The 20,756-nt window shown below is 32.0% G+C and overlaps 1 protein-coding gene across 3 annotated transcripts in view; it reads right to left on the bottom strand.

The window, feature by feature from the left end:
- LOC148308499 (uncharacterized) overlaps positions 1–20,756 on the bottom strand; it is a 62,580-nt gene that overhangs the window by 31,329 nt on the left and 10,495 nt on the right. For all 3 annotated transcript variants that reach the window (XM_088261624.1, XM_088261623.1, XM_088261625.1), the window contains exon 3: positions 5,332–5,537. In XM_088261624.1, coding sequence (XP_088117750.1) covers positions 5,332–5,537 — 206 coding nt within the window. The remainder of the gene's footprint in view (positions 1–5,331; positions 5,538–20,756) is intronic.

The raw sequence follows: 20,756 nt of genomic DNA, 5'->3' as shown, positions 1-20,756 counted from the left end.
ATTTCATTATTTACATGTTAATATTCACATAAAAATTATTATTATATACAGCATATGTATAATATGAAACGTCATACAAAACAGTGTTAAATAAATCCATTACTTTGTCGATTTGTGTGATCTTTGAGCCGACCCTCTGTATCATTAAATGATAAAACCTAATTTATTATTAGATTAAAACCAATATTTTTAGCTTTTCCACTTTTTTATTTGACCAGCGACCGGGTTTCGTCGTTGCCGACATCATCAGACTGGGGGGACAGCCCCCAGTCTGATGATGTCGGCAACGACGAAACCCGGTCGCTGGTTAAATAAAAAAGTGGAAAAGCTAAAAATATTGGTTTTAATCTAATAATAAATTAAAAATGCAATTCCATCACGAAGTGTCAGTGGATAGTATAGATATAACCTAAATTTTAAATTTCTGTGTAAATAGCTATCCTAGTTAAATTACCAACTAGGTCAAATGCAGATTGGTTGTAGTTGAGACGATGTTCAAAACAGTCAGAAACTCGCACGTCAATTACTCAGAACATAAAGGCCAACTTCTGACGCAATACAGGATTTTAAAGTTATTTATAATGTGAATCAGATGAATTGTGTCATTTCCTAATTTCTATTCCGAAAGAAAATCCAAATTTCTTTTATAGTCCAGTCGCTGTGTATCGCAAAAAAATATTTCGAATTATGAAATTAAATTTAACTAAATACATTTAAAATTTAAACGTCCATTAAAATTTAACAATAATTTGAGAAGGTAGTGTGATGAAATATGTAATCCAAAGAAACAAGGCGGCGGTCACTACAAGTTATACCATCATTCACAATTCCATTGTAAAATTTAGATCATAGGCTGGCAGAAACCCATATATCAGTAAAAACGTTGAGTTATTGGACCGCTGACAACAGCGGAAAATATAAATCAAGAATTTTTGCTGCACCTTATTTATTTCTAATATTGTAAATATTTTTATTTTTATAATTATAGTATCACTCTTATTATCTGTTTCTGAAAATATTTATGAAAAAAAACAATAGTTATATAAATTGAACCCTGAAAAGGACAACAGGTTATTGCCGAAACTAGTTGGTTGTTAATAAAAATGTGAGTGAATAAAAAAAAGTTTTTTTTTTCTTCTCAAAATAATATATCAGTATGATCCACAAAGTTAATGCTTTCAACATTCAAAACATAGTTCTTTCCGTTCTATTAGGAAGGAATCAATATTACATTTTAAGTTAAAAGTCATCAAATAAACTATTAAAACACATATTTGTTAACAATTATTTACTCAAACTCTATTGTGATGTGTTTTTTATGAATACTTGAATTTTTAATATTATTTTTAAATATCTCTAGTTTAAGATTGAACGATTTATTAATTCTTGAGAAAAAATGGTGCATTGCAATATTTGTATCAACGACTTACGAAAAATAATTAATTATCTTCTTTTGGTGGCCAGTAAAAATATATTTATCAAAATTTTCTGTAAAATATTTAGAGGTGACATTTAATTTTGAAATACAATAAATTTTTAAAAATTCAATTTTAACTTTAAATTTGTAAAAATCTTAAACTAAAATAGTTGATTTGTCATAGATCTAATAAAATCACATTTAGCATAAAAATATGATCGATTAGATGAACATCTATAATAATAAAAATAAAAAAAATTACTGTACATAGAGACTTAATACCAAGAAATTGAAAGGTTCTTGAGAAACCATCACATCGCTGACAAAATTTCTTAAAAACAATCATTTCAGAAATTTATTAAAAGTTCAATCATTTTACTTTTCAAGATTACCGACGACCACGGAGCTTCACAAAATTATATTTTTGTTACAAAAATTGAAATCTGTAATAAATACGTTTACATAACTTTTGTTGACATCGTGCGGATATAAATTAAATTGATGAAAAGAGATATAAATGGAGTGTTTCCGATACCCGTCACACCCCCCTGAAAGTATAACGCTAAAAATAATCCGCTTTACTTTCCGAGATGAAAAAAGATACTCCTATTCAACAGACACTTGTCAACTCCAAAAACGCGACAATATCGTGAACGGGGAGGAAACAACAGGAATCAAAAAGTGATTTCAACTTTTCATTGTTATCGGAGCGCCACCCTCGGCTGGCGCCTATTGATCAGCCCCCGGCGGACGGCGAGCGGGCGGCGGGGGGGGCCTCCCCGCCGGTGATTGATAGCCATTGACAAACACATTAAAGACTCAGCCGGGAGTTTTTTAAGGCACGCTGGCAATCTGGGCAGATGACGTTGCAAGATTTCCATACAGCCGGCCCTTTGAGAAAACGCTAAAAACAAGACTGCTCCTCACCCCTCGCCGCCTGAGCTCCTGTTCCAACAGCGCTCATTGCAGGAATTCCACGACTAAGCGAAATCTATTCCCCTCTGTGGTTACTGGAAAAAAGTAACGCAAATCGCATTTCCAGCATATACGATGCTTCATTTACGAAGGCACGCAATTCACACACCAGCCAAGGCCGCCTTACGATAATCCAATGCTTATAATATGTCGAAAGATTTTTGTATCTCTTATGGTAAATATTTGTCTTTGAACCCAATAATAAAAAAAAACGGAACAGCTCATGGCATTCTTTTACATAGCTTACTCCTTTCAAAAACGTCATAAATCAAAAATCGACAATTTTGAGTTGTGCATATTTTCGCGATGCCCAGAAAATGTACCATATCCCAGCAAAAGAGGCATATTTTTAACTTAATTACCCGCTATAGGGCAGAAAGTGTTATTTTTGTATTTTGAAGAAAAGGTATTGTTTAATTATTTTTTTAAATATACTAAAAATTTTCAAATGGAGAAAAAATATTCAGGTATTACCTAAAAAGATCTGTTGCACAGTAAAAAGTTAAATAAGTGGCTTGATATTTATTTTTAATACATTGTATTTTATGTTTGAACTTTAAAAACGTTCTCCTGAAAAATCAAGTTTTTTTTATTTATGACGTTCTTGGAAGGAGTGAGCGACATATCGAAACCGCAATATCTGAATTTCCATTATGTGATAAAGAACGTGCTTATTTGAAATGTGTTTATTTAAAAGATTGAATGAAGTACCGATTTGAAAAAAAAAATATTTGAACTTATAGCCAAATCGTTTAAAAGTTATTAATGGTGTATAAAACTAATTTTTCGTTAATTCGTATTAACTGAACGCTGATACGTCTTGGCGACACATAATATGACATAACGAACACGTGTTCAAATATTTGTTTTAAACTATAAATCATACAGGTCTCAAGACAATAACACTTGAATAAGTCGTTAAATATTATATTAAACACAAGCGATCCGCGGGTATGAGTACTCTTTTAATATCTTCTTTCGTTGAATTAGGTAAACCTTTTGTAAACCTTCAGCATTATTAAACTCATGCTAGCTTCCTATTTGACGCTCTAAAAAATATTACTTTCATCAATGTTTGTAAGAAAAAAATTCACGTGGGCTCATATGAGATATTACACTCCCACTTAAATATTTCTGAAAGACTTTGAAAGAAAAGAAGAATTTATATAAATAATAAAGAGAGCTCATATCACTTATCACTTCCGATATTAAAAAAAAAATTCAAAATATTTTATAGTAAATGTGTACGGAATTTATTCAGTGATATTTTCTAGAAAGAATTTCCGTTTATATTAGAAACTTCCATGTCGCTTGTGTAAAGTGATGAAATTTCACTCATCTTCTTTTCAAAGATCATTAAGAATTAAATACATACGAATTGTTATTTTAAAGGGCTGAGGTGGATGTCATAGAACATTATTTAGAAAACGCATTTCATTACTAACCAAAGTAATAATAAAAACAATTAAAAAATAATAATAAAATACAGAACACACCGAGACATACTGAAATTAATGATACGAAAGAACATAATGTGAAATATTTATTTCTATACTCATGGAAAAAATATTATTTCACAATCTTAGAGCATTTAACTTCACAATTAACCCCTTTGAAAAATTAAAAAAAAAAACTCTTAAATTGTTTTATAAAATATACCAAAAGCTGTATTTTTTTACTAAAGGCATTATTAAAACGTTCAACTTCTTTTAAAAATTTTAAAAGTTAAAAAAATAATAGTTCTCAGTATTACTGTGGGAGAAGCATTTCAAGTAAGTACTTTATTTTATTACTTTTCAGATGGTTTCAAACTCTCCGTCGTTAAAAAGGACCCTGTTTATAAATCTTTTCATTCTAGCCATAATTTAGTTGTACTTTTTATTGTTGTTTTTAATTCTTGGAAATTAAACGTTTTTTTATCGGCATCTCGGAAAAAGGAATTTAATTGATTTTTTTAACAAAGGCTTGTGAATTTACCGTAACATTGATTATTGAGAAAAATAAAATTACCACACATAACTAATCTGAAAGAGGCCGATCGAAAATATCGTTGGTACTCTTAATAAATGTTTCACGCGGACTACATTTTTATTTAACTAGTGGTTAGTAACAAATACTCGCATAAACCTCTCATCGATTCAAATGCATTTTGCATTGATGAAACCATTTAGAACCAACTCGATAGAGTGGAGTGTAAAACCTGGTATTCCCGATCTAGGTATTAAATGTGTTTAATCGGCTAAAAGAGCAAAAGGCATCGTGTCGTACAGAGAACTGAAAAACTATTTTTTTACACAGATAACGTTGGATATAATCATACAGACAAAACGCCATTTCTTAGTTTTGTAACGTTTCTTAGTATAGATATTTACTGCAATGGACATTTTTTTTATTTCCCACTACTTTATGGCTCCGAATGCTGGACGATGTACGAGTATAACACCTACTCTAGGCAATTGAGATGATATGGGCACGTAGAATGTAGAGAACCTGAACATATTGTAAACCAGGCGATTGCCAAAGATCTACCCCGAAAAAAAACTTGGGGGAAGACCAAAAAATTCATGGATGCTACAGAAAGATAATATGATTCGAAAACATGACCTAGATGACGTTGTATATGATAGAAGGACCTTCAACCTGAGGACGAGGAGAGCTATCCTCAACAGACTACAAATACGATTAGTTAAGATAAGGGGTGGAACCAGGAAGAAGAACAGAGACAGTAAAATTTCTATGAGACGTACCTACTCCTAAAATGACCAAATCATAGACAAACAGTGGCTAATCAAGTTCATCCTACATTCTGTATCTAAATTTATCTTACTAAATTACTGCCAGATGTGACAAAGATTGGTCCTCATGATCTTACAAAAAGACAATAATTATTGTCATTCCAACAGATGTTGGAATGCCAGGAATTAGTACCGATTACTTACATCCACGTCTACTCCGGGCAGAGGGAAGACTTTAGTGTGCGGCAGCTCCTTGGGAATGTACCGGAAGAACTCGTCCCGGCCCCGGTACCACTTGAGGCTGTAGAGCGCGTCCTGCTCCAGGTCGTACTTACAGCCCAGGGTCACCGTGTCTCCTGACGCCGCAGCCTCCGGGACAGACACAATGACGTCCTTTAACCCCACGACCCCTGCGACAAATGACAAAATTAAATTATGTCTCAATATTAAAACTTTCACCCAAAACTAATATTTGTTCACTCTCGTAACTTTATCGCCACCAAATGATATGAATCTTATAAAATGGGATTTGAAACGTCATCCTTAAAACATCTGTTATCAAAATTTCATACCTTTCATTTACGTAGAGAGAAAACCATAGGTTGAATATATATAAAAGGATAATTAATATTTACCAGATCTCATCCTATTTTTGCTAATTATTTGTTGTATAATATAGATAATATTATATAAAAAGCCACAAAATAGTAAAACAAAATATAAATGTGATTGGAATTTTACACAATTTGCATACCTTCTGCTACATTGCATTGGTTTCTTCGCATAATAATATTTTTCGTTTTAACTTTATGCAAAATTTAAAAGGAATTTGTATTATGTAGAGTATTTACATATTTTGAAACTGTTTTTATAAAGAAATAATAAATAAAATGTAAAAATATGTTGTACGTTAACTTAAGAATAATATATATCCATTTATACCAGGGAACTACTTTTTCATTAATAACACTTTTTTCTAAAAAAAAAAACCTTACTTCCAAGAGATAATGCGAATTTTCCAGGTCCTTAAACATATTTTTTTGCAATAATACGTCATGGCATAGTATATATTTGGTACATTACACAACATTACCGTGCGCCCTAGTATTTTGTTATCGGTGAGGTACGCTATTATGATTACGGATTATGAATGTCTATTTTGGTGATGATTTTTGACCCTTTGCATGTAGTCTTTTGGTGTTAGAGAATAAACAGAATAATGTTGGTATATAATATATATTTATATATAGAAAGAAGCAGTTGTGGACGAGTAAAAAATGTTGAAGACCGTTAAGGAAAAAAGAGGAAAGGTGGCGAACCATTTGATACTTCACGATGAATTAATAAATAAAATAGTTGAACCAAAGATTGAAATAAAGACATGCAAGGTCCAATGGAAATATTACAACCCAGAAAAAAGTGCAGCTTTAAGTTTATGTTATAAATAACATGTATCATAATATATTTCATAACTGTAAAACGTTAAGTTTTATTAATCAGAGCATGTATAGCTTTTACGAGTATTTGCTAGTATCTACTATTTTGATTATTATTTCCGTAAAAAGGAGAGAATATTTATTTCTTTGTTACTTCGGCCACAAACTATTAACAACCTTATATGCGGACAGTGGTTACCCTAATACGTATTCTATATTAGTTGCACTTAAACATTACCTCTATTTCAGAGAGCAACGATTTCCATTTTATTTCCTGGTTGGAATTTAGTTTGATATGGGATATTATGCGGTTCAGTCGCTATTACTGAATATTTTGCCTCCCTGGGGTTTAGATTTTGCACAAAGCAAAGCTCGGCGCAGCGTTCTTCACTTGTGAACCAATTTAAGCGTACCTGTATTGTAACAGGTACTCCGCTGCATCCGACAAGTCTGTACGAAGTGGTGTACGATCGAATTCCCAGACCGAATAGGTTCATAGCTATTGCTTTCACACTGAGAGGAAATCTCCTTTGACGATATTTGTACATATTTACATACATCCTACCGCAGGTGCATACTTGTAGGTACATATTGTCCTGGAATTATGTTTCCAATTTTCTCAAAATACCCTTTAATATTATCCTGTTTGCTTGACTTAACTGTAAAATTTCTAACTCGATTTAAGAGATGCTTTGTGTAATGTACAGTATTGGTTAGTAAAATTAGTTTTCCCACATAAATTTTATTTGACTTGCGACCGGGTTTCGTTGTCCACGCTAGTCACTGGCCAAATAAAATATATGTATTAAAAACAATATAGATGGTTGTTATTTTATTATATAAAATGCAGTTCTACCAAAAAATGTTAGAAAAAACATCAGAATAGCATTATTTTGTGTATTCTATTCGAATTATTGTTTCTCAAGAAGGTATTATTTTATTTATTGATATCATTTCCGTCTCCATAGTGTAGTGAAAAGTTCGTTCAAAGGCTACCCTAAAAGACTACTACGCTGGAGGAAACGGTTTCGATTCTCAGAAGCTCAAAAAAAAATACAGCTATGGTTCGCACGACAAACGCTACGCACAACAAACTTTCTGTTTTCCATTACGCGACTCACACAAAGAAATTTGCTGAAAACGGACGGGTTGTTAAATTAGTGAGTAACACAAGCTAGTGCAAGTACGAGTATGCTATCGCTAAGTGAATTCTTCAAGCAATACTGCTATTTTGCTCGTCCTACCTTATTTATACATTCTTCCTTTGCTTTTTCCTTATAGTAGTGTTATCCTTCACCCCAAACTCTCTGACGTACGTCATCTGTTTCCCATCAAATATATATATTCCACTCCTATACCCAAGAATCTGGAGCGCAGGATTGATCACATTCGGATATGTGATTAACGACCGTGTTAACACATCCGACGCGGTGCCCTATCCACCATCTGGGTGCAGATTAAAGTAAAAAAGAAAGAAATATATATCCAATTATTTATTTTATTGACTAACAAGTAATTACAACGTTAAAGAGTTCCATCATCAAATAAATTAAATACTTATCAAAAAAATATTATTCCTTATATTCTCATCGCAAATAAAAATTAAAAATTCTGGATAAATTTTCCAAGCTAAATCCAAATATATTTTTAGTTTTTTCTCTCTATCGCGTACAGATATTGAGAAAATGATCCTATTTATTTACAAATTTCAAGGAGACATTTGCCTAAGGCAATGTTTTCTGAATTTATACCTCCCACCCTTAAAGTATCTTAGATCCGCACATCTGTCAATAATTTCTAACCCAGTATTCACATTTCCAATGTTTTATTCACTATAAGTATCACAAAATTCGATCAACATCGCTGCGAATATGGCTTTCGTTTAAAGACTTTTTCTGGGTTATCAAGGTAGAGAATTTAACAGTAATCACCTATCATGTTTTCATTTAAAAAAAACCTCGATAGTGATTTTCTGTCAGTTGAATGTCTTGATGAAATTGTTCGCCCCGTGATTCACCCACTGCACCCAAATTTCTATGAAAAATTCCAGATTGGAATGTTATATGTAATTTGTCATATCTGATGACACAATTCTAGTGTGACAATATAAATTTATTTTTAAAAAATATGCATCTAGTCAAAGTGCAAAAACAACCATAGTAATTTTATTTTATTATTATTAATAAAGTCTTTTTAATGTGCGTTTAAATCTTAAATTGAATCGTCATTAAATTATGTTTTTAATTGTAAATTCGTAAAAAATCCTCTCTCTCCCTCTCTCTCTCTATCTCTTTCACTCTTTTTACTCGCATCCACCCACTGCTGGGTGAATGTCTCCTTCATTGCGTTACACTCTTTTGTGATCTAGGCTTTCGTTGACTATTCTTTTTCGACAATATTGTCGATATCATCTTCCCGTCCTTGTTGGGGCCTATGTATCTACGCTCAGTTCTCGGTTACCACTCCAGAACTTTTTTTTCTACACTTACAATCCTCTCGTATGGATAATATATCCTTTCCCCCTTACTCTCATTCTCTGATAACAATGACGTGCGCCGTCCTCTTCTTATATTTAATATGGTATTCTTTTATTTTTTGGAACTAACTAGTGAAGATTTTTTAAGACCTGTGTCAAGAGTTGAGTTGAACACTAGAATTGAGAAATCTCGACGATTACTATAAGGGATAGAGAATGATTATAAGCACTTAAATTGTGAAATTGTTTGTCCGCCTCCGTAGTGTAATGGTCAGCACGCTCGGCTACCGTTCTGGAGGTCCCGGGTTCGATTCCCAAGGGGGGTAAAATAAATATAAGTGATTTTTTCACTGTAATATTTATTACCATGGAATGGTACCTGAAGCGGAGGGCTGATCACCCTTCCTTCATGTGTAAACGATCAAGATAACACTGCGTTTATATGGTGCAGTGCCCTGTGCACCATTGGGGTGCGGATAAGGGTTTATTATTATTATTATTATTGAATTGTGAAGTTGATGACAGATGGAAATCATAAAACGAATAGAAAGAATGAAAAACAATTGTAACTATGAGGCTTCGAGACCATAAAATACGATATGACATAACCTGCAGTACGATGACCTTATCATTACCACAATAAAAAAAGAAGGGGAAAGGTGAAGAAGAAAAGCAAAAAACGTTGTTTACAGAGAAGGCAGAAGTCGTGTTGTATAAATAACTAATAAAACTTGTCTTTAAACAGAGAGTGGTGGAAAATACTGCACAGAGAAGAGCGTAGCTTTTTAATTTAATATAACTTTAATTTAGTGAATGACAAACTAATATGGTGAAGCTTTGTACAAAATTAAGAAATAAAAAGCCACTTTAGTTGTAGAAAATAATAAAGCTTTATATATTTCAAACGGAATTAGAGTAGTATTTAATGTGAAAGCTCCTTAATTAAATTGTAATTCGCCCGAAGATGTGAAATCCTTATTAAAACAGAAATCTCTTAAAAACTGGCGATTCGATTACGAACCATAAAACATTAAATTTGCCATCAATAGCGAAGTTTGCGTTAAAACCTTTAATAAATTCGGTTTGTGCTCAATTTAATTTAAACTTCGTAATGCGCAGTAATTTATTTAAATTGCCACGTTTATCTGCGCCCAAATTGTACGCAATAAAACAAATTTCTCTCCTCCCTTGTAACTTGTAACACATGTCCTCCCGCGGAATAAGCTCGGACTAACAATGCCTTCCGTTCCCCAACTTCTTTACTCGGATTTCAGAATAGTTTGCCAACATGTAAAAATATTGCTATTTACCCTAATAACCTTATTCTGTGCGAGTACCTACCTACACACAAATACGGAATGCGGGGCGGTCTCGTGTACCATTCAAAAAGTTATTTTTATCATGTATCTTTTTTAAATATGTATTATTATTTCTTATGACAGGCGCTTTGTAATACATCAATAAATAGTGAAAAAAAGGGAAATGTGTGTTGTAAAAAATATATATAAGAAAATAGTAGACCATATAAGCCGATAAAATATTATTTTTACAGCGTTTTTTCGATCAACATTGAAATATTATCTACGCGGGAGATTGATTATGAACAAAAAATAAATCACCTCGACTAATATTCGATGCACCAATATTGATTTATATATATTTTTTTTTAAATGAAAAGAATTCATATTATTTTTTGACTTGTCATCAAAGATGAAGAAGAATATGTCTGGTCTTGACGGGGCTGACGACCGTCATTGGCTGGTTTAAGTGATCACTTTACACACGAGTAACATTCACCAATTCTACCCATTATTGACAACCACACTACTCAAATTCTTGGAAGTTCTATATAAGTATATGAACCAATTTAGAAAAATAGACTTACATATTTTTCTTCATCTTTGATGAAATGTCATAAAATTATATGAAAATAACTTATCTGAAATAACTAATGAAATTATACAAAAATAAATAGTAAAAATATCCAGATTCTGTGAACAAGTATTTGGGCACACTCAAAATGTTGCAAAAGAATAATTAACCCTAGTAATCAAATTCCTTTGTTTAAATGTAAAATACCAACTCTTCTACATTTTTATTTAGAATAAGTACATATGTACCGTTATACCATGCCCGCTTACTTTTATATATCAACAAACTGTACCCGGCCCCGCGTTGCTTTGATTAAATATATAAAAAAATAACATGGAAAGCACCCATTTCGAATAAACGTAATTGCACAATGCTTGGAAAATCTATGGAACAACAATTCAATAAAATAAAATAAAAATGCCTAATTTCACCTGCCATTTGTCAAGAAACACGCTGTTCGTAATAAGCAATATTTAGTTTTGGATGTGTTGCTGTTATGAAAATAAGGCGCTCCCATTGTGGTCAAAAAGTTGTATAAAAACTTATTTTTATCTGTTTCAAGTAAAATTTAAAATACTTGTCATAGGGTCATAGATATAAAGACTCGCTCACTAACAAATGCAACGTTGCGCCTTGTATCAAAATTCGAAAGCAATAGGTGAATAATTTGAGAAGATACTAAGATTTTTACATTTTTATTTATGTTTTTAAATATTTTATCGAAATATGTTTTAATTCCTGAGAAACGTAAGACACTTGATAAAAATGGTGAGAAATTTAGATGTCATTAAGTACAAAGGTAAATAGCAATGTTATGTGCTTTTAATTTTCATTAAGTAAATATTTTTTTTATTATTTTCAATTTAATGAAATGTCGATAAATAATTAAAATATTTTTTTAAATATTTATCAACATTTTACTGACCCACATTGAATTATATTTTTAAAAAGGGTTTGATTAGGCTCGGAAAATTTATCATCTCGACCAATATTCACAATTTAAATCATTGTGGTTACATGTTTACGCTTTTTTACAACTAAGTAACCCTCCCAGCTTAATTATTTTGTTTAAATTTTAAATAATACATTTTCTCCACACAAAATATTATTTTTAATAAATGATAACCGTTATATCACGCAAAAAGTAAAAAAATATTACAATTAATTTTTTATTTTATTTTTTGACATCTCATTAAAGATGAAGAAGAATATGGAAGTCTGGGCATTTACGGGGTTAACAATGCCGTAAATGCCCACACATCGATATTCTTCTTCATCTTTGATGAGATTTCTAAAAATAATATGAAAAATAACTACTTTAATAAGAGATAATCCAGATTTGTGAACAAGTATTTGGACACACTCAAAATGTTGTAAATTTATTATTTGGTTAATGTCACTTTTTTCTCAGTGTTTTTTTTTTCACGGTCGTTAAGGTTGAAATTAGTTATTTAGACATTATACTACTTTGTTGAAAGTTAAAAAGGTTAAAATGAGAGTATCTACTCAAATCGACAAAATATCCTTAGAAACCAAGTACTAAAAATGGACATAATGTAATATCTTATCGAAAAAACGCTTTTAAATCTTTAAAATATCACATCAAATATTTGTATGCGTGATTTATTTTACCTTTGCTTCTCTTGATAGTTTCATAAATTTCATGTCATGTCGTAAAAATGTACCCACGGGGATAAAAAGATTAAATGTTTTCATGCCGTCTATGTTGCGTGTTTATGGATCATGCAACCTTTTTACTCATTCAAAATTAAAGATTAACAACGCCAGAGCCTGCAGTGAGATAAAATGTGAATATAAATATATCAATATTAATATGAAACATTTCAGTTTACAATTGATGTGAAATTTTGGACTTATAAATTTTACCACACTCCACGGTCGAATTACAGTCGGCGATAGCCTATTGAATTCTCCTATAATTTATTAATATTTAACGAAATTAAAAATGAAGAAGGTCAATCATCCCTAAATCATGAAAATATTTTTTCTTTTTCTTTTTTAAGAGCCTCGAGCACGTTGAGTACTTACACAATGTGAATTTAGGTATCTACTTACTCGTATTTACGCGAATCGTTAAATTTGAAGATAAAGGATATCAAGCCACATCATAAATCGCATAGGGAAATATGAGCAGAGGGTTGTAACGTATCAAGCATTAAATAAAGATACACATAGTCACAAACATAAACAATAAGTACTGAAATCTAAAACTGAGTATTTTTTAATCTGTCTACTTCATCGTTACTGAAGATATCCATTTTGTTGTTGATATTATATAAAAAAAATTGCAAATATGTATTAAAGATACAATACATAGTAACAAAATCAAAATGTAAGACCAATATTTTAAAACAGTATTTTATCAAGATTTTATAAAAGTTCCTTTTACTGTATAGAGCATGACACAGTAATGACACTACGGACCCTTATCTACAACCAATTGTGTATAAGGCACTGCATCAAATTGATGTAATGTCAATTTGATTGTTTCTTATATGAAGGTAAGGTGACCAGTCGTATGGTTTAGGCAGCAATCCAAGGTAATATTGAATAAATATTGGAGTGAAAAACATTTAAATTTATTTTGACCTCCCTGGAAAATGAACCCGACACCTGCAGCATGGTTGCCTAATGTGCTAACCAAAACTATATCTAAGTCTTATATTATGGCCATGAATGAATGTAAATACATTAAGATTAATGTGGTCGATAAGAGTACACATTTGACAAAGATAAATCATTCTTTAAATAAACAATTGCCGGTTATCGACTAATTAGTAAACTTTTATCACCGGATACCTTTTAGAATTTTCGTACATCTATTTACAAAGTTATTTATTTAAAAAAATCGAAGTAAAGAAGGAAACTGAAGTAAATTTATTTTATTAGTTACCATTCGTTTCCTCATTAGCAAAAGGATACGTCTAACTTTCAAAAAGTTTATAATTCAATTATCTCAACACACGTCGGATACTTCGTATGAATGCCAAAACAAAGTTTATTAAATAATCGAATAATTAGCTTTTGATAATTTCTTTTAATGTGGAAGTGTCATCGGTCGGGAACAAGAAACTGTTAGGAGCAAAAAAGTCTCAAGTCGGGAACAATAAACTGGTTTCACAAATACAACTATACAAGACGCAACAAAACATTTATAGTGAAACGGTGTTTTATATTTCCACATAAATTGTTTTAACAAATGTTTCTCACAGAATGTAAGTACGGCTGTAAAGAGAAAATTACTTTCTTACTAAATAAAAGGTTACGTGTTGGTAAGCATAAAAAGGAAGACGGGAAAACTCATCACGTTTACCAGCGAAGATAAGGTTTTATTTACAACCCTTCAAATAAAGATCACTTTTATTGTGACAAGAGTAATTAAAGTAACAGTAGGTTCTGACAGGGGTTCAAGGAGTGAGACTTTTCTAATTATATTTTTCCTTCAGCGAAATGAACACACAAGGAAAGGGAATGAAATATTAATAGATCCCTTTGCTTTACGAATACCTTAATGCATGATATCATCATTTTGTATTCATGTATTTATTTCTATTATATATATATATATATATATATATATATATATATATATATATATATATATATATATATATATATATATATATATATATATATATATATATATATATATAATATATATTTATACATATATATATATATATATATATATATTTATATATAAATATATACATATATATATATATATATATATATATATATATATATATATATATATATATATATATATATATATATTTATATTTAAAATTAAAAATCAAACCCTTATCCGCACCCCAATGGTGCATAGGGCACTGCGTCATATAAACGCAGTGTTATCTTGATGGTTTACACATGAAGGAAAGGTGATCAGCCCTCCGCTTCAGGTACCAGTCCAGGGTAATATTGAATAAATATTACAGTGAAAAAATCACTTATATTTATTTTACCCCCCTTGGGAATCGAACCCGGGACCTCCAGAACGGTAGCCGAGCGTGCTGACCATTACACTACGGAGGCGGACATATATTTATATATAAATATATATATATGTATATATACACAAATATATATATATATATATATATATATATATATATATATATATATATATATATATATATATATATATATATATATATATATATATATATATATATATATATATATATATATATATATATATATATATATATATATATATATATATATATATATATATATATATATATATATATATATATATATATATATATATATATATATATAAAATTTTACCTGATTTAATAACCTGTTATTGTGTGAATTATGAACCCTGTAATCGGCCAAATATCTTTGAAAAAATTTTTATGCATGTAGGTATTGGCTTGACGATATTGCCACCGATTATTATGATTATTTTTATGATTGCTTTAAGCTAGAATGTGTTTAACCTGTTACAGACGACAAGCGTTGATTTACACTATAATATTGTAAATACAAAATAACAGAAAACATCGAAATACAATCTCTGTACGATATCCCGAAAGTATAACTAACTTATATAAATTTGGGTTTCAATAATAAATACGGTAAGGAGTATCGAAAATCATATATTCGTACCATTATTAGCTCATTACTTACGAATAACATATTGAGAAAATTGGATCAAAAAAAAAATTGAAAATCAATTTCTATTATTGAAAACCCATAAAAAATAAGTTGACAAAATAAAAAAAATTAATATATCCATATAAATTTGTTTGTGTGCATGTATTTAAGTTTAATATATAGTTGTAAAAGAAAAACACTTGTTTTTTTACCACTTGAGTTTATTTTATGACGACTAGTGTCAGAAGCTATGCTTCCATCTTCAGGTCTAAATATAATCTATAAATGTAAAATACAGTGTTTTAAATAATAGTACCTCAATTAACATTTACGTTACCAATTAAAATTTGTCTCTACTTACATATTATGGTCGTTTTAACCATACATGCTGTGTATTTTATGTTTCATTTTCCACAGTAGACATGCCACTGTGTGCATGCAGGTGATATTGCAACATGGATTGGTAATTAAACATGATAGGGCGTTGTGCACGGACGAAGTGGAGGGTGAGAAGTGAGCAGTTGGTACGTTCTGTTTGTCATCAAATAAATCAATTACGTTTCTACTGGGGTTAAGTGAGCGCATGTTTTAATATGAGCGCAATTCAATTTGAGGTGATCCTGAACGGTAACCAACTGACGAGTGTTATCATAAAATATTTTTATTCCTATTATTAACTACCGTGGTTAGTTGTCCTGTATGTAGTTCAGGTTTCGTAGATAATATTTTTTTTCTTTTATGTACATAACAATTTAAATCAAATATTACAAAAAACATATACAACATCCGCTTCATTTTCAATTTAAAAAAATATGACACGTTTCACCTTCTCGCACGGAACTAAAATGGCTTCACTTCAACCAGCGCATAAATCTTCAATCTCTCACGCTACTTTATAATGTTCTTCACAACCCCAATTCACCTAAATATCTGGCTGAAAATTTTATATACCTCTCAGATCATGGTCTATCACTTCGTTCTTCCCAAGAAAAAACACTTTCCATTCCTCGCCATAACGTTTCATTCTTCAGCAATTCCTTCTCTGTCCAAGCGGCCAGACTGTGGAATGAATTACCTCTCCTTGTAAAAAATGCGCCTTCTCTAATAACTTTTAAAAAACGTCTGAGACATTACTATTTATCATTAGAATCCTAACTGTCCATCAAACCTCCTCCCTTAGTTTTTCCCTCTACCTCCTTCCTTAAATTCCCTTTTTTCTTTACCCTCCTTATTATCATCTTTTTTTCTTATATGTTTATTTGTTGTATGTATTATGTTTATTTATGTTCAAATACTATCTACCCTCTGATTTCAAACAGCTATATATGGTATCAAACATTTCGTTTTTGGTTTGTTGGAAGATATTGCTTTTTAGCAATAAGCCCGCCAATGTACTTATTTATTTTCTGTACATGAAGTTTTAATAAATAAATGTTATAAGTTATAACGTACACAGACACATACATACGTTTAAATACATACATGCATGGATATGGACAGGTAGATAAATATAATATAATAATCAGATAGAAAAAAGCAAGTGGACATAACCGAGAATTACTCCAGAAGCAATATTTTCCTCTTAAAGGCGCGCCGATGTGAAAAATAATATACAAATGTAGATATACTATTTTATTACTGCACGGATTTAATGGTGCTTGATTGAGATTTTAGTCTAGAGATTACTAATACCTACATAATATTTAATATTGACCATTTCGGGAAACCGAGTGCTCTTAGATTACATTCAAACAAATTATCCACATATCACCCCAGTCATACATACTATACATATGTTTCCAAAGAGGACAATACCGCCCCCGGTGGGCTCTGGACTGATATTCTACGGGACACTTAAGTCCCTAGGGCACTAAACAGATGGCAGAGAAGTGTGCAATATATTTGTTTTCCCCCATCTAAACATTCTGTCAATTTCGTTTCCTGAATCGACAAAATATTTAAGAAGGAGGTGCTTGGTTAAAAAGTTTAAGAACTTAAGACACAGACATTTTGAGGTCAAACACAAAGCGGACAAATCACTTTGAGTATCTGGAAGCATGGATTAATACTGATGGGAGATCTTAAGAGGAAATCAAGGGTAGGATAAGCAGTTTAAGAGGGAGCTTTTCTTAAACCAGAAGATATCTTTCACGGGAAATTCGAATTCGAGTCCTCAAATGATGTATCTGATCTGTGTTGCTTTGTAAAAGCAAGATTTAAATACTGCTCACTACCGTCCACGGTGAACAAAATCCAGGTTTTTAAATATCGTGTTGTAAAATAATCCCAATATCACACAAGTTCACAATCATATAAATTTCACTTCTACCAAATACGCAAAAATCTGAAGCACTTTACGATCGCCCTGCCTTCACGTAATCAATGATCAATTTAACATTGTATCGATCCGATAAGGTACCCTACGCACCATTTTGGTACGAATAGGGGTCAAAGAGAGAGATGAAAAGGACTAGCATAATCATTATGATATTTTAAAGAGAAGAGTTTAACCCCCAGGAGAATGTTCACTCAAACTTACGGATACATTGTAAATGGCATTCCAATTAAAATACGGGCATGACTTCATTCTTTACGAAAGTTTGAAAACAGTTAGTTGTTTTTATTTTGTTTCTTAATTTACCAGAGCCCCCTCGAGCGCTCATTTCGAAATACCTCAAGGTAAACAAAGAAGACGCCCTCTTAAAGAAAACCTTTCTTGAGCCTGTTTCCTTCTTTTCACAAAGGCTTACTGAAGTCTTTAAGTAAAATAACAGTGTTAGGTATTTCACAACCGCGATAAAAGTTCATGGTTTGTTTGTTTTCAGGGATTTCTTGCCTCGTGTTTATAGTATCCGCCGGCCTGGGGAAATTCAACGACTATTTGTAATCCTCATTTAATCAACAACCCTTTCCTTGACCCGATATTCTTCAATCTAAAATATTCATTTTCTACCTAAACGATAACCATAAAGGTTATTTTTTAAGACTAAATAAATATCTGATGAGTGTCGGATTTAAACTTAAGGGTCTATTTGTCCTCAAGGCACCCCTAGTGGCTTGTATATCACACAACTATGGATTGGAACTCCGAGCGCCCTAGCCATAGTTTGTATTCTCCTGATTCACTTCGTTTTCTACATATCACTAATGTCCTTCATCCTTAGCTCTCTCATTTACTTTAACAACATTCTGCTCCTATATCCAACAATTCAGTGCATATTTGGATACTGATGTATTCAAATATGAAGGGTTGAATTAAATCTAGGTACCACTTAATTTTAAGTATCTTTAATCATACTTAATGATTACAGTGGCCTTCAAATCTAGCTACGGCTTATGCAACACCGCTTAACATATTGCTACTGAGACTCGGACTATATAAATTTTAAAGTTTATTGCTACGTGTTAGTGGGACTTTAGTTTTTCTCTTTATGATTAAATTTACTGTTTTTTCATTATTGGTGAAAAAATCTAGACCAAAACACTCACTTTCTCGATAAAGGCACGAGCTTATACAATGTAATGATTCTTAGTTAGAGGTCAGTTAGAAGTAATGAAGTTAGTAAATGATTTTAATTCTTTGGTTTTACTTGTGAGTTTTCATAGAATATGAGTTAAGTTATGTACCATAAACCTAATCTCACCTTAAACATACATATAAACGTAACTATTACAAAACTGAATTTAATGAGAGGTGTTGCATATCCTATTGCTATAAAGATTTTTTTAAAGTGGGACTTACTGTGCTTTTGTGTACTTCCAAGCTATATTTTACTCGTTTTTTATCATTTCTTCTTCAAGCCCTCATCCACACCCGATGGTGCATAGGGTACTACATCGTATAAATGCAGTGTTATCTTGATCGTTAACACATAAAGAAAAGGTGATCAGTCCTTCGCTCCAGCTACCAGTCCAGGATAATATTGAATAAACATTAGAGTGATAAAAATCACATCCCCCTTGGGAATCGAACCCAAGACCTCCAGTACGGTAGCTGAGCGTGCTGACCATAACACGACGAAGGCGGACAAAGATAATTTAGATGTCAATTTTAAACTTCGAAACTCAAAATTTAAATATTATATTTTACAGATTAGCGACATTGTCCTGGGATTAATGACATCATAACAGCTATGAAAGAAAGTTCACGCATTCTCTTGTCACATGCAATTTTGAATCAGAAATGAAATTCAAATTGTTTCTTTTAGAAGAGTACCCATCTACAAGTCACAAGTCGGCCGGCCCTCCCCCCTCCGCCGCCGCGCCCCGCCCCACCCTGCCGAGGTTCCGGTCGTGCGTGAGCCGCGGCTGCTCGTCACGTAAACAATTTTGTTGAAACCACTGTTTGAATACGAACGTCCCGTGGATACATTACCCCTAAAGAAAAATACCCCGTGTCAGCTTGAATATATTTCACCGTGGAGATTTACATCCGAGGAAATCCTAGGATACACAAACAACCACTCTCGCGCTCTTATAAACCTATTTGGCCGCAAACCCAAATAGTACAGACCTATTCGAGGAAATGTTTATGGATTTATTGAAATTGTTCCCTGAAAAAACTTGTCGAATGTCCGATCTGATCCCTCGAAAGCACTGTTACCGGAGACAGCTTCTCTGAACCTAATGCTTGTTTTATAAAGTATATTTGTGGAATACTAGACCTTCGCCTGGGTCACTAGGAAACATTCACGAAACCCTTAAATTTGTTTCCGTACCGGAATTGTTTATATTTCAGGTTTGTTCGATGTAAAAATCTACTAAACTTTTACAAACCAAAGATAGTTGAGAAAGGGTTTGGAATTGGTCAATTTAATAAAATACGAGTTCTTTACGGTGGTATGGACATGTAGAGCGAATGGTTAACGAGAGAATGACTAAGAAAATATATGTGGCGAATGGGAGAGGGAAAACAGAACGAGGACGACCGAAAAAGACTTGGCACGATCAGATCAATCAGAACCTAAAATCTGGCGGTGTCAAAAGTCTGCGTAATCGGAGGGCATGTATGACTAGATGTATGGATGTGAAGGAGGCGAGGAGTGTATGTCAGGACAGAAAAGTGTGGCGTTCCATTCACTCTGCCTACCCCTGCGGGGAAACGGCGTGATGGTTGTAGTAGTAGTAGTAGTAGTGATAAAATACGCGTATTCGGGCACTCGCTTCTGCGGGAAATTTTAAGGGATTTCATTAAATTTTAATTTTTGGATTTAAAT

The sequence above is a fragment of the Brachycentrus maculatus genome, unplaced genomic scaffold (genome assembly GCF_059751285.1).
Source record: "Brachycentrus maculatus isolate JH-2025_06_01 unplaced genomic scaffold, ASM5975128v1 h1tg000160l, whole genome shotgun sequence".
NCBI classification, from domain to species: domain Eukaryota; kingdom Metazoa; phylum Arthropoda; class Insecta; order Trichoptera; family Brachycentridae; genus Brachycentrus; species Brachycentrus maculatus.
This window is presented reverse-complemented; position numbering and strand designations above follow the sequence as displayed.